This window comes from Schistocerca americana, chromosome 4 (genome assembly GCF_021461395.2).
Source record: "Schistocerca americana isolate TAMUIC-IGC-003095 chromosome 4, iqSchAmer2.1, whole genome shotgun sequence".
Classification (NCBI taxonomy): Eukaryota; Metazoa; Arthropoda; class Insecta; order Orthoptera; family Acrididae; genus Schistocerca; species Schistocerca americana.
Window position 1 is genome coordinate 768007013 of NC_060122.1, and position 25300 is coordinate 768032312.

Sequence of the window (25300 nt, forward strand, 5' to 3'; positions counted from 1 at the left end):
CCCAGACGAAAGTGTAACGGAGATGCTTAGGGAACATACATGAGAGTCGCTTTTGAAAGAAGACGACGGTCCTCGCGAAACCGTACTGGGTAAATTTAGAAAGAACCGATTTTCGGGGAAGACACTGCGACAGTTCTGCTGTCTTTATCGCTTATCTGGAGTAGGGATTATAAGAATAAGATAAGAGATAAGGGTGCGTTTAGAGGTACACTGAAAGTCACTTCTTCTTCCCTTTATAAAGGGCGTGGATAGGACGCAAATTAGCTAATGTCGATACGGAATATCTACGGCCACGCGCAGCAAGTCGGTTGTCGAATTTACATGTAGAAGTTGCTGACTATAGCTCGTGATGTATGGAGCAACCGAGACCTGAGATTCATCCAGCTGTGGATGAAACATGGCCGATGATGCGACATCACCACCCACCTGGAAAGTAACCCAGCAATTTATTATGCCTGCCTGCCATCTACGAAACGGACTGTCGTAGCGGGACTGCACCGCACCTCATCGGTAATTTCGCAGCGCAGCACGCGAGAAAACCGCAAGATCTTATGTGGTGAGACGGCTCTGGTTATACCGCAAAATGACGCACTCTAAGCTCTTACGATTAGGGCTAAGCGGAATAACCAAGAGAGGCGCTCTGCATCGCGGTGTAGCTTGCTCGTCAGATTTCGAGAGGGTGCGTTTCTGGATGAGGTATCGAATATATTGCTTCCCCCTACTTATACCTCCCGAGGAGATCACGAATGTAAAATTAGAGAGATTAGAGCGCGCACGGAGGCTTTGAGACAGTCGTTCTTCCCGCGAACCATACGCGACTGGAACAGGAAAGGGAGGTAATGACAGTGGTACGTAAAGTGCCCTCCGCCACACACCGTTGGGTGGCTTGCGGAGTATAAATGTAGATGTAGAATATGCCATGATTGTATCCCGTTTCTTTTGATGGTTCACTCATGTATCTCGAGGTTTCACTCCTACACCATATTGCTGGAATTGATAAAGAACAGAAATGATATCTTTGAATATCTATCAGCTTCAACATCGTGATATGGTAACCCATAGTTCGATTAGGAAGTTATCCTTGCTTTCTCTCTCAGATGATGGGATGGCCACTGCTGAAATCAAAATCATCTCGTGATAAAGGCGTAAAAGACGTGATCGAAGTAGCCGCGGTGATCAATGCAGTTGGCCTTCATTCCTGAGGAAAGGGTTCAAATACTCGTCTAGTCATTCTTGCCATTCCTGGAATTATTAAATAGATGTTCTGTTCTTTCTCGCCAGCCGGTGTGGCCGAGCGGTTCTGGGCGCTTCAGTCTGGAACCGCGCGACCGCTACGGTCGCAGGGTCGAATCCTGCCTCGAGCATGGATGGTGTGATGTCTTTAGGTTAGTTAGGTTTAAGTAGTTCTAAGTTCCAGGGAACTGATGACCTCTGTTGTTAAGTCACATAGTGCTCAGAGCCATTTGAACCATTTTTGTTCTTTCTCAACATTCCCCGAACCAGTTCGAGTCTTCCATTCTCATTCTCTACTGCCTAAGTTAAGTGATCATTCCTTTTCATATCAGTTCTTCGTGTTACCATGGATGTTTACAGACGCGATAGGCTTCAGATATCGTAATCTGATAGACTTCTTTCTCTTGTTTAGTAGCTACGTTGATCTATTGGTGAGGAGGGCCGTGCAATTCGTCTCTAATGACCTCGTCGTCTATGGGACGTTAAACCCTAATCTGCTACCCCAGTTTTGACACAATTCTACATGGCCTTTGTTGGATCCGGAGCTACATTATTCATTTTTCAGAGGAAAATAATCCACCAAACAGCTACAAATTTTTTCTCCGAATTTTATTTTTAGCCAGTTTCGGAAACGCTAAATGCTGTATGACGCCCTAGTATGACCACACACCACACACAAGAGAACCGCCGTTAAGCTCTCGGACCTTTTCACGTGTTGTGGTGGGCGCGCAGCCACGATCGCATCATACAGCATTGTGAATGGAAACAAATTTTCCAAAACCGGTTCACAAATAAAATAAGGGAAAAAACTGAAATTATTTGGTTGACACTCTCTTACTCTACAGAACTGTCTCAGTCCTTATACTGTCATCAGTGGATGATACAATCGAACAGACGAAAGCGCCCTATAATTGATTAAAAGTGGGTGCATCATGGAGTACGTACCAGGTACCTTCCCATCCGCGGTCAATGCTGGTACCGACTGAGTAGTCAAGTGTGGAGTCCCAGTCCGAAGCCCTGTTTTAATACATCCGTAGAAAGCTAAAATATAACTTTTAGCACCCTAATGCCCGTGGAGTGTTCGCCAAACCATTGACATATAACTGGAGAGCAATGAAGAGGTGCCTTCCCTTATTGAGAGTACAGGTCGCCTACGGTGTACTGTAAGCGAACGAACAGATGTTGGATATCGGAGCCCAGTATCGTTCGATGGCGTTAGACGTAACAGGGGCCCTATATCATCCCATGTACATATCTACCAATCAATCACACGAAAATACCCCCACCACCTCACTGTACCATGGTTCAAATGGCTCTGAGCACTATGCGACTTAACTTCTGAGGTCGTCAGTGGCCTAGAACTCAGTACTAATTAAACCTAACTAACCTAAGGACATCACACACATCCATGCCCGAGGCAGGATTCAAACCTGCGACCGTAGCGGTCGCGCGGCTCCAGTCTGTAGCGCCTAGAACCGCACGGTCACTCCGGCCGGCTCACTGTACCATGCCCTACTGGCAAGCTTCTCAAGGTACTTCCGTCACACTCGTATCAAGCTACTTCCGTCACACTCGTATCCTACAGTCGAAATGTGTTAACCTGCTGCCGCGCGGAGTAGCCGCGCGGTCTTAGGCGTCTTGCCACGGTTCGCGCGGCTGCCCCCGTCGGTGGTTCGAGTCCTCCCTCGGGCATGGGTGTGTGTGTTGTCCTTAGCGTAAGTTAATTATGTTAGAGTAAGCAGTGTATAAGCCTAGGGACCGATGACTCCAGCAGTTTGGTCCCATAGAACTTACCACAAATTTCCAAATTTTTTTGCTAACCTGTGCCGCGTCTTATCGGTCCATGTTGCGTTTGTCCATATTACGAGGCGTTACTCGTACACCCGTGCTAATATCTGCGCCCCGAGACGGGAGGTGAGCAGAGATACATAACTTTCCCGTACCCAACAGTCAGAGGGTGGTTCTGAGTGGTGCAGGAGCCATTAGTGGTTGTTGTTGGTGGCGGTGTCCAACATTATTGTCAGTGATTTGCTGTACTGTGACCTGTTAATCCATTCCGACAGGCGACATCGACTCCCAACCCAAACACGACAGTTTGATTATAACACATAATTTACGGACAGCACCTGAGCCTTCTCTGCACGCGAGGGCCGGTCTCCGGCGAAAGAGATTTTTTCGAACCCCGACGTAATGGGTCAGCCTCTCCCCCTAATTGTCCTAAATGGGTTATGGCTGGGGCCTCCATTGCTGGCGTAAATGTTCCTGACCTCCCATTATGCCCGGTATCTTCTAACACGCGTTGGGTGGGAACTTCTGAAGGTCTTGGCACGAAATAGCACCTTACAGAAGCGCTGTTAGTGAGAGCAGAAAATGGCCAACGAAAATGCCTGCATTCTGCTCAGGATTCTGTTTAGGCGGAAGGACAAAATGTTAAATAATATCGTGGAACGATTCGGAGCTCGCAGAATCGGAAACAGCCCTGATGGGCGAGGTTGGGTTTTTCAAGCATTTAACGTACGTCGAGAGTTAGTGATACTTTGTGAGCAACAAAGTTGCTTTTAAAATACGCAAAGACTGCAAGAAGCGGAAGTGCGTGTTTCTTATTGGATTTGCCATTTAGTTCAAATGGTTCAAATGACCCTGAGCACTATGGGACTTAACATCTGAGGTCATAAACCCCATAGAACTTATAACTACTTAAACCTAAGTAACCTAAGTACATCACACACATCCACGCCCGAGGCAGGAATCGAACCTTTGACCGTATCGGTCGCGAGGTTCCAGACTGAAGCGCCTAGAACCACTCGGCCACAGCGCCCAGCCTGCCATTTAGTGACACGTGCAAGTACTCGATGAAAAGAGGGCTGGCTCTGAGCACTATGCGACTTAACGTCTGAGGTCATCAGTCGCCTAGAACTTAGAACTAATTAAACCTAACTAACCTAAGGACATCACACACATCCATGCCCGAAGCAGGATTCGAACCTGCGACCGTAGCGCCCGCTCGGCTCCAGACTGTAGCGCCTAGAATCGCACGGCCACTCCGGCCGGCTTCGATGAAAAGAGGCATCTTAGCAAAAGCGAAGTAGCTGCCTGGACGATGATGTATTTGTGAACGAGACGGACTTAATGAGATTTAATAGAAGCCAACAAATCGAATTTGTTTCCGTGGAAATTTGAGTGTCATGTTTTTGAGAGACTGTTTTTTCCTTATGGACTTATTCCTGTTTCGCTATGTGAATACCGACGGAAGCTGTTAGTATCCAATTGGCGCAGGAACTGTAAGCGGTGTAGATGTACCAGTCCAGTGCTTGGATCTCAGAATCTTTCTGAACATAGTTGGATTCCTATAGGAGTCTAATAGGAGTAGTGAGAAGTTTAACTCTGTCTCGCGGCTCAAAGCGAGAATGGTGATCCTCATCGGTCCGTGCACGACTATGCGCGGAACCAGTATGCTTCAAAACGCTCCGGGCGAAAATGCGATTTTTCAGGAGGTTGTATCTCGGCTTCTGTTGGTCACAGAGGTTAAAGGCCAAGTGTTCCGGATAGCCCTCGGCCTAGCGACCCGTTTGTATACTCAACGGAAGAACAGGAGTATAGTACCTATCCTAAAGTACAGGATCAAAATTTAAACGTTATATAGTATCTCCAGCCAGCGTCCGCAGCTCGTGGTTAGCGTTGCTGCCTCTGGATCACGGGGTCCGGGTTCGATTCCGGCCGTGTTGGGGATTTTCTCTGTCCGGGGACTGGCTGTTTGTGTTGTCCTCATTATTATCATCATTTGTGACACTGGCTACATTGGTCTGTGTAACAATTGGGACTTCGTAGGGCGCTGATGACCACCAGTTAAGAGCCCCACAAAACAAACATCATCGTCTAGACCAGTCAAATTGATCAAATCGGTTGGTTCTGTTACGTTAGTGGTGCTTTAGATGCCTTATAATCATTTGGTCTGTTCCTGAAAAAACCCAAAGAAAAAAACATAATTTTTGTGTTCCAAAAGTACGAATTGTGGGGATGGGCTCTTCTATAACTTCTGTTCATGGCGAATCGTTGAAATTTTTTCCATCTGTTCTTAAGGTAATGTTATCGGGTAACTTCGAAACTTTTTTGATGTTATTATCCGTTACCGAGATCCATAGCTTCAAAATTACTGTGCTAATGCGGAAGTACGCAAAAACCGAGTTCTTGTCACTTCGCACCATGGACCGCAATTATCGAAATAACTAACCATAGAAAATGGCTCAAATTTTAACTGTACATTCGCCGTTTTCCACTTTTTGAAAATCCTTATGTGTTATGAAGGTACTTCCGAAAAGCCTTGCCGGCCGCGGTGACCGAGCGGTTCTAGGCGCTTCAGTCCGGAACCGCGCGACTGCAACGGTCGCAGGTTCGAATCCTGCCTCGGGCATGGATGTGTGTGATGTCCTTAGGTTAGTTATGTTTAAGTAGTTCTAAGTTCTAGGGGACTGATGACCTCAGATGTTAAGTCCCATAGTGCTCTGAGCCATTTGAACGAAAAGCCATGATGTTTGAGTACGAAAAGGAACAGTTCTGTAATTCCTGTTCTTGGTAAATCGTTGAAAATTTTGCTATATGTTGTTAAGATGATATTCTGGGGGAATACTGAATTTTTTCCACATCATTATCCGTTACCTAGATACAGAGGTTCGAAGTTACTGTACTTGTGCACCTACCATCCTGTGGGAGTGTAAATACAGTTTTAACTGACGTAGTGAACACATCGCAAGGGTTCTGGGGTAATGTGAAGGTCTCTGAGGTCACCATCCTATCATTCTAGTCGCCATTTTTTCATCGATAAAACTTTATGGCACACTTTCTCTGAATGAGGGCACTTCATGGCTATGCAGGCTGTCTTGACCTAGAAATTGTTTGGTGCTGCCACCTGACGGCGGAACCACCTTACAAAAAGTTATTGTGTCATACGAAATTATTTTTAGTTGTAAACGAACAGAGTGGTGACATGAAGGACATTTGGACGGCCTTTGAAAATAACACTGCCAAATCCATTAATTAATATGCCGACTCCACGCCGATGCGGAACAAAGGCACAAGAAGAAGAAGAAGCAGTAAGTCGCTTAATTTGTCTCATGCGCCACACAGGCCCCTTAGTGCGTGGACTCGGCCCGTGGTCCTGGTTTCGACTTTTCCCGACGTCGAGGAACCTCGGGGCGGGACGAAAGGAGCGTTTCATGCTGGCAACCATTTCCCTCAATCGAGGAACTCGTGGTACACCCTTGACGCGGCGGGACGTGTTAAGTCCAGAGGCCGCACGACCTCGGTGAGTGGGTATCCCAAACCAGCAAGTCATTACGTGGATGATCAAAATTCTCAAACTGCTCACGGTATTCCAGGAATGCTGAGATGGCACTTTATATAATGACTTTTATCTTAATAATATGAACATTTATTTGTGTGTTTGGAGAGAGAGAGAGAGAGATTGATTTTTGATTGAGATTTTTACTTGTAACTGGTACCTGAATTTTGGTTGCTGCCTCCTGAATGATCAGCTTCTGCACCAGTTGGTGACGTATTACAATTTGGAGGAAGTTATTGTCCTTCAAGGTTTCAAATACGACTCTGTTAGTTTCTTGGCCGTATTGCGGATAGCGCTGAGCCCAAGTTTTCGTAGCTTTTCATACCCAAGGGACCACTGCTGTAAGTAAATAAGATCAAGTAACAATCTGCTGTTCGTGAGAAAAGGAGATTGCTTGGCACACAAACTTCCTTCAAACTACACGTCCTGCTACATCAAAATTGGCCTGTGGAGTTCAGCACAATTCTATTGTACAAGAACATAATCCAGTTACTGTAATTAAGAAATTATGAGAGGCTGTTACTTATTGAATGAAAACTGTAGAGAATGCATTTCTTTTCCTGTATTTTGGTGAACTTTGTACACTTACAATTCTGTCGATTGATAGACGGCGACGACAATGAAGTTCACCTCCTCTTCCACAAACAAGATATTTCTATTCTTCTCTTCCAGAAAATTTGTGTACATAAATATTTGGCAACTCCTCCACATACTTTACTCGTTTTTATCACTAAAATATTAATTTTCATTAAATGTAACAATACGTTCTGAACGACGGCCTAGCAACACGTCCTCTTTCCACAAGATAAAGATTAACCGTCCTCTTTTTTTAATAAATCAATTATCTTTTTTTTAGAGTCCATACTCAAAGATTCACAACTACTGTAGTTGCTGGGATTGCGCGCTAAAGAGTTTCTTGCTGTCCAGCTGCACTTTACTTCACTTCAAGTACTTTTTGAATCACATTTACATTTACGGTATTTACATACATCAGTGAGCTTCTCAGAATAAAATCAGGCGCAAATTAATTTTAAAAAAAGCAATGAGGCACACATAACATTACAATTTAGAAGTCGATTATATTTTCGCAACCGATATACCATTCAAAATGGACCAGACGTGATGTGGCCACACTATTGTAGGTCGCATATGACATGCATCAAAATATAAACGTCTTGGAATGGACAAGCTTTCAAATGGTTCAAATGGCTCTGAGCACTATGGTACTTAACATACTGAAGTCATCAGTCCCCTATAACTTAGAACTACTTGAACCTAACTAACCTAGGGACATCACACACATGCATGATCGAGGCAGGATTCGAACTTGCGACCATAGCATTCGCGTGGTTCCAGACTGAAGCGCCTAGAACCGCTCGGTCACACTGGCCGGCGACAAGCTTTCAGTTGTGTGATCCGCAGCTAGCTCAGTGTTGGCACTTCAAGAGTCAAGTTACTGTGCCGTTCGTTGCTTCATGCATTAGGAATGTATGTACGACCACATGTGAGAGGAACCGGGCTTTGTTTCAGCTGTCGGCAGCCTGCTGTTGCATCAGCGCACGATTTGCATGCGGCTCTCTTACGAAGCTGGGTCTACCCCGAACGCCTTCCGAGGTCACGGCGCGTCCCCATTTCCACTCCCCAGCAGGTTCCCGTCTGCCGCAGCCGTGTCATCGTCGTTTTACAATTTGTTGCCTTCTTTCACATCCTGTCTGCAAACGCCATCAGTACAGCTTTCGCGTAGACCTTCAGTGGCTACAGTCAGGACAAGGGCTTCTTGCTTTTGACATATAGAGTAAGAAAAAAGGCCGTCATCCAGGTCACTCTCTGCTGTCTTCTGTTAACGCTGAAATCAGAAATGACGTACATAATAGCAGGAACACGCTCCTCACCTTGCTTCCAGGTTCTACAAATGGGAAGTGAACAACCTGCTTTGTGATGTCATAAAAACTGGTAGCAGCATTCTTCGTCCCAGGTCCCAGAAAGTGTTGTTTCCTTTTTCAGCACGTTTTCCACATCTTTGCTGTAGTGTTTGGCTATTATAAATATCATGCAAAGACTAGCTATCGTTAAATTGGACGAATTTCAGAGAATATGAAGACAGACGTCTGTGCCGTTCGACTAAGTTTCGGTCATTCATGGTTCTGGGCGTTTTCTGTTTGTTCCGTAACGAATGATTCTGAGCACTAAGGGACTTAACATCTGAGGTCATCAGTCCCCTAGAACTTAGAACTATTTAAACCTAACTAACCTAAGGACACCACACACGTCCATGCCCGAGGCAAGATTCGAACCTGCGACCGAAGCGGCCGCGCGGTTACAGACTGAAGCGCCTAGAACCGCTCGGCCACAGCGGCCGGCAAATGACTTCCGTAACGGTCACGCATGGCTCCGAGAGTGAGATTAGTAAATTCTGGTGATGTTTTGCAGCGTAAATAGGCCTTCCTATGATTCCATTATTGTTTTCCTTTATCGTAGTAGCCGTGTTGCAGTGGTCTTCAGTCCGAAGAATGGTTTTATGCATCATTTCATGGTGGTCGAAACTGTGCAAGACTTTTCATCTCTGTGTCAACTAATACAGCTCACGTGAATTTGAATCTGCTTACCACAATCAAGCATTGGTCTCCTCCCACAACTTTTCCCCCACACGCTTTCGTCCATTACCAAACTGACTTTTCCTTGTTGCATTATGATGCGTCCCGTCGACCGATCTCTACTTTTGGTGAAGCCCTGTGATAAATTTCTGCCGGCCGCGGTGGTCTAGCGGTTCAGGCGCTCAGTCCGGAACCGCGTGACTACTGCGGTCGCAGGTTCGAATCCTGCCTCGGGCATGGATGTGTGTGATGTCCTTAGGTTAGTTAGGTTTAAGTAGTTCTAAGTTCTGGGGGACTGATGACTACAGATGTTAAGTCCCATAGTGCTCAGAGCCATTTTTGATAAATTTCTTTTCCCTCGATTTCGGTTCAGTACCCCTTCACTGGATATCCGTTTGCCTGTCTGATCTCCAACATTGTTTTCTAGGACCACATGTCAAATTCTTCTATTTCCTTCGTGTATGAACTGTTTATCGTCTACGTTTTACTTCCGTATAAAGCTGGTCCCGGTGGAGGTCCGAGTCCTCCCTCGGGCATGGGTGCGTGTGTTTGTCCTTAGGATAATTTAGGTTGAGTAGTGTGTAAGCTTAGGGACTGATGACCTTAGCAGTTAAGTCCCATAAGATTTCATACACAATTTTTTTCGTGTAAATCTACATTCCAAACAATCTCGTAAAGACTTTCTGCGATTTAAATTTATATTCGGTGTTAAAAATTTCTCTTTTTCAGAAACGCTTTTATTCCTACTATCAGGCACCATTTTACGATGGACGTTCAATAAGTAATACAACACATTTTTTTATGAAAGCAGATTGGGTTTATTCAGGATTCCAATACTATATATTATTCCCCAATATTTTGTCTACAAAACCCCATTTTTCAACATAATCTCCGTTCGATGTGACGGCCTTACGCCACCCTACTGGGAGGGTCCCCATGCCCGCATGGTACCGCTCTACTGGTCGACGACGGAGCCAACGTCTTGCTCCACCGATAACCTCCCCAGCATCCACGTACTGTTTTCCACGAAGTGCAGCCTTCATTTGGCCAAAGGAATGCAAGTCGGAAGGTGCAAGATCCGGACTGTAAGATGAATGAGGAAGAACAGTCCAATGAAGTTTTGTGAGCTTCTCTCGGGTGCACGGACTTGTGTGAGGCTTTGCTTTGTCATGGGTTGCCGTTTCGTTTCCGGTTCGACGTGATGAACGCATGTTCCCTTGCCTGTGACTATTTTCGACAAAAAATCGTCACGGTCAGTCTCGCAACGCGCAAGCAACCCCGCACAAATGGTCGTTTGTTGCTCTTTGTGGCCTTCTGTTAGGCGTCGAGCAACGCAGCGGAGAAACACACACCTTTGGGTACCCCAAATGGTGGACGAGTGAGTCAGCATTACTGACAGACGCGTCCAGTTAAGCAGGAAGTGTTTGACTGTGATACGTCGAACGCCTCGAATGGGAGTGCCCGCACGTTCCAACACTGCAGGAGTCACGGCGTGACTGTGTGCGGCCGGCCGACACGCGGGAAATTGGACAGGTTTGCACAACCTTCTTGCGGTGGTGTCAGAAGCCTCGCTGAACGACTTACTGCGCTTTTGTTCACTACTAGTACTCCGTAGACATTCTGCAGGTCCTTATAAATATCTGGGATGCTCCGGCTTTCTGCCTGGAACACACCTCCGTTACAGGCACCATTTGGAAGCACACGTATAGCGCCATCACCTATCGGAAGGTCATGAAACTATAGAGGCTGAAGGTGGAATATCCTAAGATGTTCCACAATAAATTACGCTTTTTTCCAACCCAAATTGGCCGAGAAAAATAATGTGTTGCATCACTTATTGAACGCCCCTTGTATATTTTCTCTACTTCAGCCACCAGCAGCCATTTTGCTGCCGGAATAACAAAACTCATCGTTACTTTGAAAGTCTCGTTTTTAATCTCACTATCAATTGACCTAATTCAGCTACATTTCATTGCCCTTGTTTTATTTATGTCAATTTTCATCATATAAACTCTTTCGAAGATTCTATCCATTTCGTTCAACTGATCTAATTCCTTTGTCATGACTGACAGAATTACAATGTCTTCGGCTAATGTCAATTTTTTTTATTCTTCTACTTGAACTTCAATTACATTCCCAAGCAACTCCTAGGTTCCCATCACTCCTTAATTAGTCTAAACAGTGAACAACTTCGGGGATGGGCTACTCAGATCCTGTGGTGTCACCGCCAGACACCACACTTGCTAGGTGGTAGCCTTTAAATCGGCCGCGGTCCGTTAGTATACGTCGGACCCGCGTGTCGCCACTATCAGTGATTGCAGACCGAGCGCCGCCACACGGCAGGTCTAGAGAGACTTCCTAGCACTCGCCCCAGTTGTACAGCCGACTTTGCTAGCGATGGTTCACTGACAAATTACGCTCTCATTTGCCGAGACGGTAGTTAGCATAGCCTTCAGCTTCGTCATTTGCTACGACCTAGTAAGGCGCCATTACCAGTTACTATTGATGCTGTAAAACATGTACCGTCAAGAGCGATGTTCACCAGTTATGGATTAAAGTTAAGTATTCCAGCAGCTACGTACGTTTTTTGCTAGTTTCATTTCCTTGCCCTGTTCCAGACCTCACGCCAGCCTGCGTGAGCTTAAACGCGTGCCTTTCGGCTTCCTCTCACAGTGGGTTGGCTGTCTTGCCAATCCACAACAGTTCCTTCTTAACTTCTACCGATCTTCAAATCATTTGGTTTTTGTAAATACAGTCTGGTTTCTGTACAAGTTGCAGGTAATTTTTTCGCTCGCTGTAGTTTATCTCAACTACCTTCAGAATTGCCCGTCCGGTTGGCCGTGCGGTCTAACAAACGGCTTTCCGGGCGGGAAGGAGCGCCTGGTCCCCGGCACGAATCCGCCCGGCGGATTTGTGTTGAGGTCCGGTGAACCCGCCAGTCTGTGGGTGGTGTTTAGGTGGTTTTCCATCTGCCTCGGCGAATGCGGGCTGGTTCCCCTTATTGCGCCTCAGTTACACTATGTCGGCGATTGCTGCGCAAACAAGTTCTCCACGTACGCGTACACCACCATTACTCTACCACGCAAACATAGGGGTTACACTCGTCTGGTGTGAGATGTTCCCTGGGGGGTCCACCGGGGGCCGAACCGCACAATAACCCTGGGTTCGGTGTGGAGCGGCGGAGGGCTGAAGTGGACTGTGGTAGTCGTCGTGGGGTTGCGGACCACTGTGGCTGCGGCGGGGACAGAGCCTCTCCGTCGTTTCTAGGTCCCCGGTTACCATACAATACAATACCTTCAGTATTTGAGAAATTGTATTCCAGTCAACATTATCGTAAAATCTCTCTAAACCTATGCAAATGCTATGTGTATCGGTTTATCAAATCTTTAATGGTGGTAGAAAAATGCGTAGATGTATCTGTCATAGTCTGCTGTGATGTGTATGTGCCATCGGTGATTCAGTTTAAGCAATGATTACTGATTCTATGTTATAAAGAAGGGCTGTCTAGGTGCTGTAATTAATAGTCATAAAATGTTTTAGTTACGTTTTGAATTGTCCAAGAGAAACAGTTTCTGTATAGCTGTAGTGTGGGTATACGAATTCTGAAGTTCTGGCGTAATACAGAATATGTCAGGCATTAACAAGTGTCTGGAATCGTCATCTGTAGTCAAAAGTTAAGCCAGTCTTTACTTTCATGCGTAACTGCTGTCAACAAGGGATCTCAGATCGATTCCATATTCCTAGATTTCCAGAAGGCTTTTGATACCGTTCCTCACAAGCGACTATTAGTCAAATTGCGTGCATATGGAGTATCGTCTCAGTTGTGTGACTGGATTCGTGATTTCCTGTCAGATAGGTCACAGTTCATAGTGATAGACGGTAAATCATCGAGTAGAACAGAAGTGATATCTGGCGTTCCGCAAGGTAGTGTCATAGGCCCTTTCGAATAAATACCTAGGAACTACAGTTACGAGCAACTTAAATTGGAAAGGCCACATAGAAAATATTGTGAGGAAGGCGAAACAAAGACTGCGCTTTGTTGGCAGAACACTTAGAAGATGCGACAAACCCACTAAAGAGTCAGCCTACATTACACTTGTCCGTCCTCTCCTGTAATATTACTGCACTGTGTGGGATCCTTACCAGGTAGGATAGAGGGAGAACATCGAAAAAGTGCAAAGAATGGCAGCTCGTTTCGTGTTATCGCGTAATAGGGGTGAGAGTGTCACTGATATGATATGCGAGTTGGGGTGGCAGTCACTGAAACAAAGGCGATTTCCTTGCGGCGAGATGTATTTACGAATTTTCAATCACCAACTTTCTCTTCCGAATGCGAAAATATTTTGTTGACACCAACGTACGTACGGAGAAATGATCATCATAATAAAATAAATCAGATCTCGAACGGAAAGATTTAGGTGTTCCTTTTCCCACGCGCCATTCGAGAGTGGAATGGTAGAGAAGTAGTATGAAAATGGTTCGATGTACCCTCTGCCAGGCACTGAAGTGTGAATTGCAAAGTAACCATGTAGATGTAGACGATATAGTTACACAGGATAGGGATAGAATTCAAATATAAATATTGACACTAGGAGCCAATATCAAAACCAGAAAGAAGAAATGCTGCTGAAGTGTATGGTACGTGAGTTATTATATTATACTTATGGAGCTCAGTTTATATTTTTTATTTTGAATTTATTGTGATGGTTATCTCTTGTTTCAGTCTCTTTCATATGTGAATGGTTTTCAGTGTCCGTATTGTGAAATGTCGTAGATGTGTCCTCTACCTGCAGTTTGTACCGCTGCGAAAACAATGGACCCAGGAACGAAAGTGCTAATCATTCACTCCCTTAATAACATGTCAGTCTCAGACGCCAAAGCGATTACTTGCAGTCCCGAAGAACAATTACTTGAAATATGAAGGAGATTTGATCCTCGGGACAAAACTACAGCAAATGTTAGACCAATGAATTAAGCTGTAAGTAATTTAATGAACAACGAAGAGGTAGAACTGCTGTGATTGTATTACAAAATACGAACTCTTTCGCTCCGCTCGCTTAATGTGTATGCTGCTTTATTAAGAGCCTGTAAACGCTTTTGGACGTAATTGTCTTTCGGTAAAGAACTTATTCGTTGTATGCTTCACCTAATGAGTAATATATGGCGTGTCTCATAATTCAAACTACAGGTTTGTAATGGTTGTATAGGGGACTTCGTTGATACAGTTTTGATAAGTAACACAATCCGGAAATGAACCGTTTGAACGTGAAATAAGTTTGAAGACAGGATCACTTTAAAATCTCGGGGTCGCCGGTACTCACACAGCGGGGACGATGAACCTGCCTCTGTGCTTTACAGGAGCCCGTGGCATGGGTCGTGTTTGAAGTGCTCTTCGTCGGGTTCTCTTTTTCGTCACGAAAGACGTGCTCTTTAAAGTAGAAAGTGCGGCGAGTCCGTGGAGCACCATAGTCAACCCTTCTGGTTACTAAAGTATCGGTTTCTCGGAGCCATTGTTGTGGTCGGACAAAAATAGTATGTGCTGTCATCATGATTACAATAAGCATTGACGACCGCGCCCTCTTCAAAGTTCAAGTGAAGCATGAGACCTGAAAGTGATCCGATCTTCAGACTTATTTTATAGTCAAAGGGTCATTCGCGGTCGTGTGTTCCTTGTAAGAACTGTATCTACTAATCCCTCTACGCCCCAAGAAGCCTGTAATAGGAATTGTGAAAACACACTATAAAGGGTTCATGACGGCTATTGTTATTAAAATAATAACCGAAAAGCACTGAGTTCATAGAAGGAAAATATTGCCATTTGAACTTTTAGAAAATACGACAGTCACGTCCACAGAATAATTTTCTATGCGCGACTTGCCGCCACAATCATCACCATCATTTGTTTTAGACGATCCCTGGTTTTGTTTCTGTTTCTGTTAAACACGAGAATGAAGACCCACAGAACATTACCAGTTATTCGCATGTTAGAGGTAGTTAATGTAACTACCTCGTAACGCCCACGGAGAGATTGGAGAGACCATAATCGGCTGTTGCTGAAATGCGGCGATTGCGTGCTCATTGCGATAAATTACTTGGCAGGTAATTGACTAAAAGAGAGAAACAGAACTAACGCGGGTAAATGAGATTACATCAAATAATAACTGCCGCCTTGTTTACGAGATAAACGCGTAAAATATTATTAGGCTCGTTATCGTTCGATAAGGGAAAAAATCAGACTGTGATTAAATGGTCTTCATTTTATTATACAGTGATCTGTTTCGACGGTTCTAGCCTCATCAACGGATATACCAGACACATACACATCGAATGGACGTGCAATATATTTATTCCAGGAAAGTGTGTTACGAAGATCGACTGCCCTTCAGTAACGTGCGCTGTCAAAAGAGGCATCCACAGCCACAGCTGGCTGAAGAATTGATTCTGATGTAAGGCTGCTCTATCATAGTGAAATATGAAGAATTTAAGAGGCACGATAAGGGCTATTGATATCTTCGTTGGCAAATATGTAATGTTCTAGAAATATCAAATATCTTCAACAAATTATACGACCACATACCTAACGCGGTCGCAATAGCTGTATGTCATGCTATCCTGCACTATTAACAGACACATACAGATCTAATGGTTGCAGCTAAGAAGTCCGACATTGTTGTACGTCGGCTACATAAAAGGTCACGCTTTTCTATCGATGTATCGGCCTCTTGCGATGGGAAGAATGATGATATGGAGGACCAATCGGCGATTTTTGAAAGAAAAAAGGAATAAGAAGTCTGTTGTAGTTTAGAATACAAATTTCTGGTTGCGAAGATGAAGAAATCCACTGATGGTCAAGGAGCGATGCGTATGAATCGTTAATTGAGCAGCTAAGTGGATGTAACGAAGAAAGTATGTTCGGTAGGGGAAGAGAGCCTAAACTAGGCGATCGAGGAACCTGTTATCAACTACACCGAGGCGCTAAAATGCGTCGATGTGTTATCAGAGTATGCAGAATAAAATCTGACTGTGCCGACGTTCTTTGCGCTCTCTGAACTGAGAACAGTTGTCAGGGAAAAAGTGAATGAAACACAGAAACGGAAAAAAGTCTATAATTTTGCGAAAGTGAACTGAAAGCAAATGATACGACTTACAATCTTTTCAAGTGCAGTTTTGAGGGCTTTCAAATGTAACTTGCAGCATGTTTTGAAAGTAGGAGTATCGTGTGTCATGTATGAAACCAGGGACCTAGACACGACAGAGAGGCTTTGTTCCGTCGTAGCCCTCAGTAGTTCACAACCCCACATCAGGCTAGCAGTCCACCCACCCCACCGCCGCCCCACAACGAACCCAGGGTTATTGTGCGCTTCGGCCCCTCAATCACTGCCAGTTTGACGAGAAGTCATACGTGGTGATTCCCCACACCATGACGCCTAGATTAACACAGTTGTGCTCCTGCAAAATATTGGAAGAATGGAACCTCTCCACCTCCTGCCATGCGCACACCCTGGCGTAGTGGTTACCACACTGCAGTCGCATTCGGGAGGGCGACGGTTCAACCCGCTTCCGGCCATGCTGATTTAGGTTTTCCGTGAATTCCCTAACTCGCTTCAGGCAAATGCCGCTATGGTTCCTGTGAAAGTGTACGTCTGACTTCCTTCCCCATGCTTTCGTAATCACATGAGACCGACGACCTCATTGTTTGGCCCCCTCCCTCAAATCAACCAACCAGCCAACCAACCTGATCTCCGTGGATGTCAGCGTCAATAAAATTCAGCAACAGCCGTGTAACTTAAGATATTCTTTTATCTTATTGTGAATGATACCAGTTTCAGTATTTCATAATGTCAGCTCCAGGCCGCATACGCATCTATCCACTCCTGAAGATGGCGTCATGAAATGCTGAAACTGCTAGCCTTCACAATAAAAGAAAGCAATATCTTAAGTTACACGGCTGTTGATGAATTTTATTGACATTGACGATTACTTAACCAGCCGATGTCCACTGTCCATGATGGACCGATAGAGACTGGTTTCCGTAGTGTCTGTAGTTGGTAGTTGACGGTTGCAAACACATCATCGCTGTTACAGTAGTCTACGGAAACCAGTTCATAGGTGTCCACGGTCGCAGGTTCGAATCCTGCCTCGAGCACGGGTGTGTGTAATGTCCTTAGATTAGTTAGGTTCAAATGGCTCTGAGCACTATGGGACTTAACATCTATGGCCATCACCCCCCTAGAACTTAGAACTATTTAAACCTAACTAACCTAAGGACATTACACAACACACAGTCATCACGAGGCAGAGAAAATCCCTGGCTCCGCCGGGAATCGAACCCGGGCGTGGAAAGCGAGAACGCTACCGCACGACCACGAGCTGCGGACCCAAGTTAGTTAGGTTGAACTAGTTCTAAGTTCTAGGGGACTGGTGACCTCAGATGTTAAGTCCCATGGCTCAGAGACATTTGAACCATTGAAGCATAGATGTCCACGGAAACCAGTTCATAGACGTTGGCCACTGATGGGATCGTGTATACGATTGGGGTTCACCCCCTCAGCGTCAGTTACAGAATGAAGATGATGTACTGAATCACCAAAACTGGTAGCTAAAGCGTAAGTACCATCGAAAGGCCGCCTGCACGTGTTCCGTTTTATTACATAGAATGTTTTGGATTCTCACCTCAGGAGAAAACTAAACAATAAAACTGGAGCCAAGTAGTCAGAAGTTCGAAGACAACAGCATTCTCATCGAATGAAAAATTATTGGGAAAAGTGGAAGTTTATTTAGAAGTAATCGAACCCAGTACGTTGTCCTCGATGGTGAGTGTTCATCAGAGGTGAGGGTATCATGTAGAGTGCCCCAGGGAAGTGTGGTAGGTCCGCTGTTGTTTTCTATCTGCATAAATGATCTTTTGGATAGGGTGGATAGCAATGTGCGGCTGTTTGCTGATGATGCTGTGGTGTACGGCAAGGTGTCGTCGTTGAGTGACTGTAGGAGGATACAAGATGACTTGGACAGGATTTGTGATTGATGTAAAGAATGGCAGCTAACTCAAAAATATATAGATATTTGTAAATGAAAGGGAAAGACAATCCTGTAATGTTTGAATACTCCATTAGTAGTGTAGCGCTTGACACAGTCACGTCGATTAAATATTTGGGCGTAACATTGCAGACGATATGAAGTGGGACAAGCATGTAATGGCAGTTGTGGGGAAGGCGGATAGTCGTCTTCGGTTCATTGGTAGAATTTTGGGAAGATGTGGTTCATCTGTAAAGGAGACCACTTATAAAACACTAATACGACCTATTCTGGAGAACTGCTCGAGCGTTTGGCATCCCTGTCAGGTCGGGTTGAGGGAGGACATAGAAGCAATTCAGAGGCGGGCTGCTAGATTTGTTACTGGTAGGTTTGGTCATCACGCGAGTGTTACGTAAATGCTTCAGGAACTCGGGTGGGAGTCTCTAGAGGAAAGGAGGCGTTCTTTTCCTGAATCGCTACTGAGGAAATTTAGAGAACCAGCATTTGAGTCTGACTGCAGTACAATTTTACTGCCGCCAACTTACATTTAGCGGAAAGACCACAAAGATAAGAGAGATTAGGACTCGTACAGAGGCATACAGGCAGTCATTTTTCCCTCGTTCTGTTTGGGAGTGGAACAGGGAGAGAAGATGATACTTGTGGTACGAGGTACCCTCCGCCACGCACCGTATGGTGGATTGCGGAGTATGTATGTAGATGTAGATGAAGTAGTTGTTTACGTGGTCCACGGAAGACCCAAAACCCGTACAAAAATTGGGAAGCTGGCAGTAACAGTATGTCTTTGTTGTATACCGTCGCCCCGTTATGGGTAAAATGTTTCCACTTTTGGGCTGATTGGGAAGTGGGCCTGATGCGGGCGGTGCAGCGCAGCGCGGCTCACCAGTAGGCGTCGGACATCTGGAAGAGGCCGTGGTCGAGGCTGCCGCCGCTGAGCCTGCCCACGGCGGACGTGTTGAAGAGCGACTCGAAGCGCGCGATGCACACCCAGGTGGGCACCTGGGCCGCGGGCAGCCCGTGCCGGTAGCGCAGCTCCTGCGCCAGCTCGCAGCGCTCGAACGTCTTGGCGCGCACCAGCGCCAGCCACGCGCCGGCCGCCAGCGCCGTCGAAATCAGCGCCGGCAGCGTCAGAGTCTGAGGAGGTCGTCGCATCGCGCCCGAGGATGCTGGGAGACTGGTGTGGCGAGCGCGGCGCCGGGCCCAGCGAGCGGCCGCCGCAGGTGGGGGCGCCGTGGGAAGACGCGCCAGCCGCCGTGGCAGCGGTGGGGGAGGGAGCCGCGGGCGGCTACCGGCAATCGGCACTCCTCGCCGACGCCAAACTGGGCAAAGTCCGCCCGCGCACGGCTCGGCTGAATCACGAGCCCCTAAACAAACACTGTCCAGTAACCGCTCTGACCGGATACCCTTGTCTGTCTCTTCCCCAGTCTCGTACCAGCTGCATTGATTTCAGGATTCGGGTCATTTCCTTTACGCTACTGGCTATTAAACTGATACACCAAGAAGAAATTCAGATGACAAACGCGTATTCATTGGACAAATATATTATACTACATCTAACATGTGATTACATTTTCACGCAATTTGGGTGCATAGATCCTGAGAAATCAGTACCCAGAACAACCACCTCTGGCCATAATAACGGCCTTGATACGCCTGGGCATTTAGTCAGACAGAGCTTGGATGGCGTGTACAGGTACAGCTGCCCACGCAGCTTCAACACGATACCGCAGGTTATCAAGAGTAGTGACTGGCGTATTGTGACGAGCTAGTTGCTCGGCCACCATCGACCAGACGTTTCCACTTGGGGAGACATCTGGAGAATGTGCTGGCCAGGGCAGCAGTCGAACATTTTCTGTATCCAGAAAGGCCCGAACAGGACCTGCAACATGCGGTCGTGCATTATCCTGCTGAAATGTGGGGTTCCGCAGGGATCGAATGAAGGGTAGAGCCACGGGTCGTAACACATCTGAAATGTAACGTCCACTGTTCAAAGTGCCGTCAATGGAAACAAGAGGTGACCGGGATGTGTAACCAACAGCACCCCATACCATCACGCCGGGTGATACGCCAGTATGGCGATGACGAATACACCCTTCCAATGTGCGTTCACCGCGATGTCGCCAAACACGGATGCGACCATCATGATGCTGTAAAGAGAACCTGGATTCATCCGAAAAGATGACGTTTTGCCATTGGTGCACCCAGGTTCGTCGTCGAGTACGCCATCGCAGGCGCTCCTCTCTGTGATGCAGCGTCAAGGGTAACCGCAGCCATGGTCTCCGAGCTGATAGTCCATGCTGCTGCAAACGTCGTCGAACTGTTCCTGCAGATAGTTGTTGTCCTGCAAACGTCCCCACCTGTTGACTCAGGAATCGAGTCGTGGCTGCACGATCCGTTACAGCCATGCGGATAAGATGCCTGTCATCTCGACTGCTAGTGATACGAGGCCGTTGGGATCCAGCACGGCGTTCCGTATTACCCTCCTGAACCCACCGATTCCATAGGCTGCTAACAGTAATTGGATCTCGACCAACGCGAGCAGCAATGTCGCGATACGATAAACCGCAATCGCGATAGGCTACAATCCGACCTTTATCAAAGTCGGAGACGTGATGGTACGCATTTCTCCTCCTTACGCGAGGCATCACAACAACGTTCACCAGGCAACGCCGGTCAACTGCTGTTTGTGTATGAGAAATCGGTTGGAAACTTTCATCGTGTCAGCACGTTTTAGCTGTTGCCACCGGCGCCAACGTTGTGTGAATGCTCTGAAAAGCTAATCATTTGCATATCACAGCATCTTCTTCCTGTCGGTTAAATTTCGCGTCTGTAGCACATCTCCATGGTGTAGCAATTTTAATGGCCAGTAGTGTCCTTTAATTCGGTGGCCGAATGTCCTTGTTGTTGCCACTGTCGACGGTTTACCGAAGGGAAGAATCGTGTACGCCATATGTCTGTGAATTTTATACTCTTAGTATTTTAACCTTTTGTGTATCGTGTTGCGAAATCCCACGGCGTGTGGTTGTGTAATCGTACCGAAATGATGGAAATGCATAGACTCCGTCTCAGACCGCTTAATAACCGTTATAAAATTTTAACTGCCCAACGGAATCGCTATCTCAGAAATGGTCCTTGGGGAATTGCTATAAAATCCTATTGAATGAGTAATTTTACTCAATCATCAGATAATAATAATAATAATAATAATAATGATAAACTGAAGAAAACTACAAGTTACTTCAAATGAAATACAAATGAAATTAAACTGATGGTTTATTACATTGAAAGTAATGACACAGCAACAGATTCAGTGACATGAATATTATAAAAAGTGATTGCATGCAATAAAGGTATGAAGGAACTGGGGGGACGACTTTCATATCCAAGCTGCATGTTCAGTTACTGATACGAATAGAAGGCACCAAACGTTTGAGTTACTCCAGTGGCTGATTGAATAATAAATTACGAGAAGGTACCCGAAAGAAAGCAGGAATAACATTGCCGTGGGCGGAGCTTGCGTAGTACGCATTTCTACCGCTAGGCGTGTATAGCGCAACTCATTGCCAAGTTCAGTGCCGCCTGTATTGTTGACGTGGCCTGTTCTCTCTGTCTGCAGTGATTACTTTTGCTAGCGCTGTGTTGTTCTTGTTTCGTTTCCTGTGGTGACAACTTTAAGTGAACAACGCGCGGCTGTGAAATTTTCTTTTCTACTCGGTTAAAATGCTGCTGAAATTGTTTTTAATGTTGAAAACAGCTTACCAAGATGACGCTATGGGAAAAACTCATGACAAATCTTGTTCTGGACATCCATAAAATGACCGAAAATATTTAACAAATTCGAGAGCTTGTGCTCACAGACCGTCAAACCTTTTATATGGATGTTTTAAGGAAACTGTGCCACAGTATCGTCAAAAAAAGATGTGATTCGTGGCAGACAGGAGACTGGCTCTTCCATCACGACAATGCACCTGCACACACAGCCATCTCTATTGGACAGTTTTTGGCTAAAAATGGTATGGTGCCTTTGCCCCATGCACCTTACTACTTGATCTAGCTCCGTGTGACTTATTTCCACACATGAAAAGGGGCATGAAAGAACACCGATTTGATAACATTGAGGAAGTCAAGGAAAAAAACGAGGGAGGAGCTTCCGGCCATTTCTAAAGATATTTGCATAAAATGTTTCGAACTGTGGAAGCACTGGTGGGACAAATGTGTTAGTTGTAATGGAGAATATTTTGAAGGGGATAAGGCTGTTTTATAAACACTTCGTAAATCTACAGCTTTAAAAAATATTCGGCTTTTTATGGGTGCCCCTCGTAAAATGATGCTATCACTGGAACCGGGATTAACAGTGTTGTGGCAACGGTATGTCCCCTTTGCAAACGCCCACACATACTTTCACCAGTCTGCTGTCTGACGTCAGTAGGCGACGGGCGAATCAGAGCGTTGTTTACACATTTTCCGGAAGCCTACCGAAGTGACGGGAGCCCCACGAGGCATCTCCTCCCACCGTCTTTGTCCAGACATTCAGAGACTTGTGATTTCTCGCCATAAATGTTGAGACTACCGCCCACAGCCTTCTACAGAGCCCAACCGTGCCTTATTCCGCGAACACCGTCTTAGCTTGATTGATTGGAGAGTTCCGTGAGCCCTCTCAGGTGGCTCCTTGACATGGGTAATCCGGAACAAACCCTCTGAATGCCGTGCGGTCTTCCCTTTCACTTGCTCTCAGCTGAGTGCGAACTGAGCTGTTTTCAAGCATTCTTAGACTGGAACTGACAATCACTGCAGTTTCATAAAATACGTTCCACAGCTTTAAATAAGGTCATGAGACTTTTTGTGTGATAAAACGTAACTGTCCTGCCTATCACCAGTCGTAACAAGGGGCAGATGAATTTAGCATATAAATGGAAGGAGGCAAGCCAGACGGCTTCTAACCTTCTAGTGTTTTCTGAGGGGAGATTGAGGATTAGCACGCTACATCTGCACGCTGGCTGATCGGTGTACGAGACCAACGATCGGCCATCTGCTGCTGGATCAGAACCAGGTCCGGCACTCCTCTCTAGCGATGGAATAAACCAGTTAATTAAAACCGATACCACTATTTGAGTTCCAAAGAACCTGTATTTTTTGTTATTTGTTTGGTCTAGGTTATAACAGGCTTTTCTAAAAAAAATTCTGATAACTGGTAAAAAACTGGCTTATCAAACTGCTAAAACATTTGGTTTTTAAATAAAAGTTTTTTAAAAAACGAGTAATTTATATTCGTAAGATTTCCATTGCTTTTAAATATTAGGAAAAACTGTCATTGCTATTTTAATATGTTATTCTTAACAAATCGGTTTCGCCAAGATCGCTAGTAAATCTTTTTACTGATTGCTGGTTGCGACAGATCTGTGCACTGGAGTAACTAAAACATTTGGTGGGTTGCATTCGTATCAGTGATTGAATGTGCAGCTAGGATACGGTAGTCGTCCTCCCAATTGCTTCATACCTCTATTGCAACAAATTTTTCGAATATTCATGTCGCAGATTCTATTGCTTTTAATGAAATAAAACATCAATAAATTTCTTAAACTTCCTTATCCGATGATGCATGGAGAGCTGCATCAAACCAGTCTCAGGACTGAAGACCACAACAACAACATCCGATGATGACAACACAGGTAAATAAACTTATTGAACTTTCAGATCCGATGATGGCAGTACAGATCTGTCGAAACGGCTACTCAATAAAAATATTTATAAACGATCTCGGCGAACCTGATCTTATAAGAACAATGTAACGATTCAGATTACCCCAAACAGTTGACACAGTGTCAAAGGTACTTAGCTATTTTAATAACAACGATAACAGTTAGGAACTAGCAACAAAGACGCGATATAGCACTGCGGTGACAATGCCGTACCTACCACATTGTTAAGTGGCCTATTAGACAGGAGAAGTGTATGTGGAATGTGCAAGAATGGCCCCTAAACTACTTACACCGGTCAGCCAGAACATTATCACCACCGCCCTACTATCTACATAAATCCGTCCAGGCGATAGCAGCGTCACCTGGCAAGGAATCTTTGCTTTTCAGACACACGCACTGTGCACAGTGAGAGCGGTGTCCGTGTGTAGAATGGAGAAGGCGCGCGATCTGTCTGCCTGACCGAGGGCAGACTGTGATTAACCGGAAGCTGCACTACTTGTCGGGTGTTCGAAGAGTGCTATGGCGAATGTCTTCAACACCTGGCGAAACCAAGGTGAAACCACGCCCAGACGTCATGGGGTTGGGCAGCCGCCCCTCATTACAGATATCTGACGTTGTAGGCAGGGCACAGTGGTAAAACAGGACAGGCGGCGACCTGTGGGGGAGAGTACTAGGGTGTATGAACACACAGTGCACCGATGGGTCTAACGATGGGCCACCGCATTCGCAATACTGCAACATCGGCAGCTACGACTTAAATGGGCACGTGACCATCGGCAATGGACGTTGGCGCAGTGGCAGAGCATTACATGGTCTGATGAATCTCGATACCTTCGTCATGTGGATGGGAGGGTGCGAATCCGCCCTCCTCCAGGGGAACAGCTCCTTGACACCTGTATTGGGGGACGGAGACAAGCTGGCGGCGGCTGCGTTATGCTCTGGGAAGCATTCACGTGGGCGTCCATGGATCCAGCGGAACTCGTGCAAGACACCACGCGGCTAAGGAGTATCGCACACTGGTTGCAGACCACAAATACCCCTTCATGACGATCATGTTTCCCGACGGCAGTGGCATTTTTCAACAAGATATTCCGCCATGACACAATGTCTGGAGTGTGATGGGGTGGTTCGAGAAAGACAGTGACATGTTCCAGTTGATGTTCTGGTCCCACAACACGCCAGATCTGAACGCGATGGAACACATCTGGGATGTGATCGAACTTGGCGTCAGAGCTCATCATTATGGGAATTAGGCGGCTTGTGCGTGCAGAGGTGGTGCCGATTCCCTCCAGCGACTTACCAAGGCCTCATTGCTTCCGTGACACGACGTGTCGCCGCTGTTATCCGTGCCACAGGTGTGCATACCTGCGATTATGTACGTGGTCGTAATGTTCTGGCTGATC

At 45.9% G+C, this 25300-nt stretch overlaps 2 protein-coding genes across 2 annotated transcripts in view; one reads left to right on the plus strand and one right to left on the minus strand.

Moving 5' to 3' along the window:
* The window catches only part of LOC124613206 (lysozyme c-1-like), a 31051-nt gene extending 11693 nt beyond the window's left edge, over positions 1-19358 (minus strand). The window contains exon 1 of the mRNA XM_047141878.1: positions 19082-19358. Within this exon, the coding sequence (XP_046997834.1) occupies positions 19082-19350 (269 nt within the window). The 5' untranslated portion in view covers positions 19351-19358. The remainder of the gene's footprint in view (positions 1-19081) is intronic.
* The window catches only part of LOC124613204 (H(+)/Cl(-) exchange transporter 4), a 416779-nt gene that overhangs the window by 118162 nt on the left and 273317 nt on the right, over positions 1-25300 (plus strand). The gene's annotated exons all lie outside the window — the stretch shown is intronic.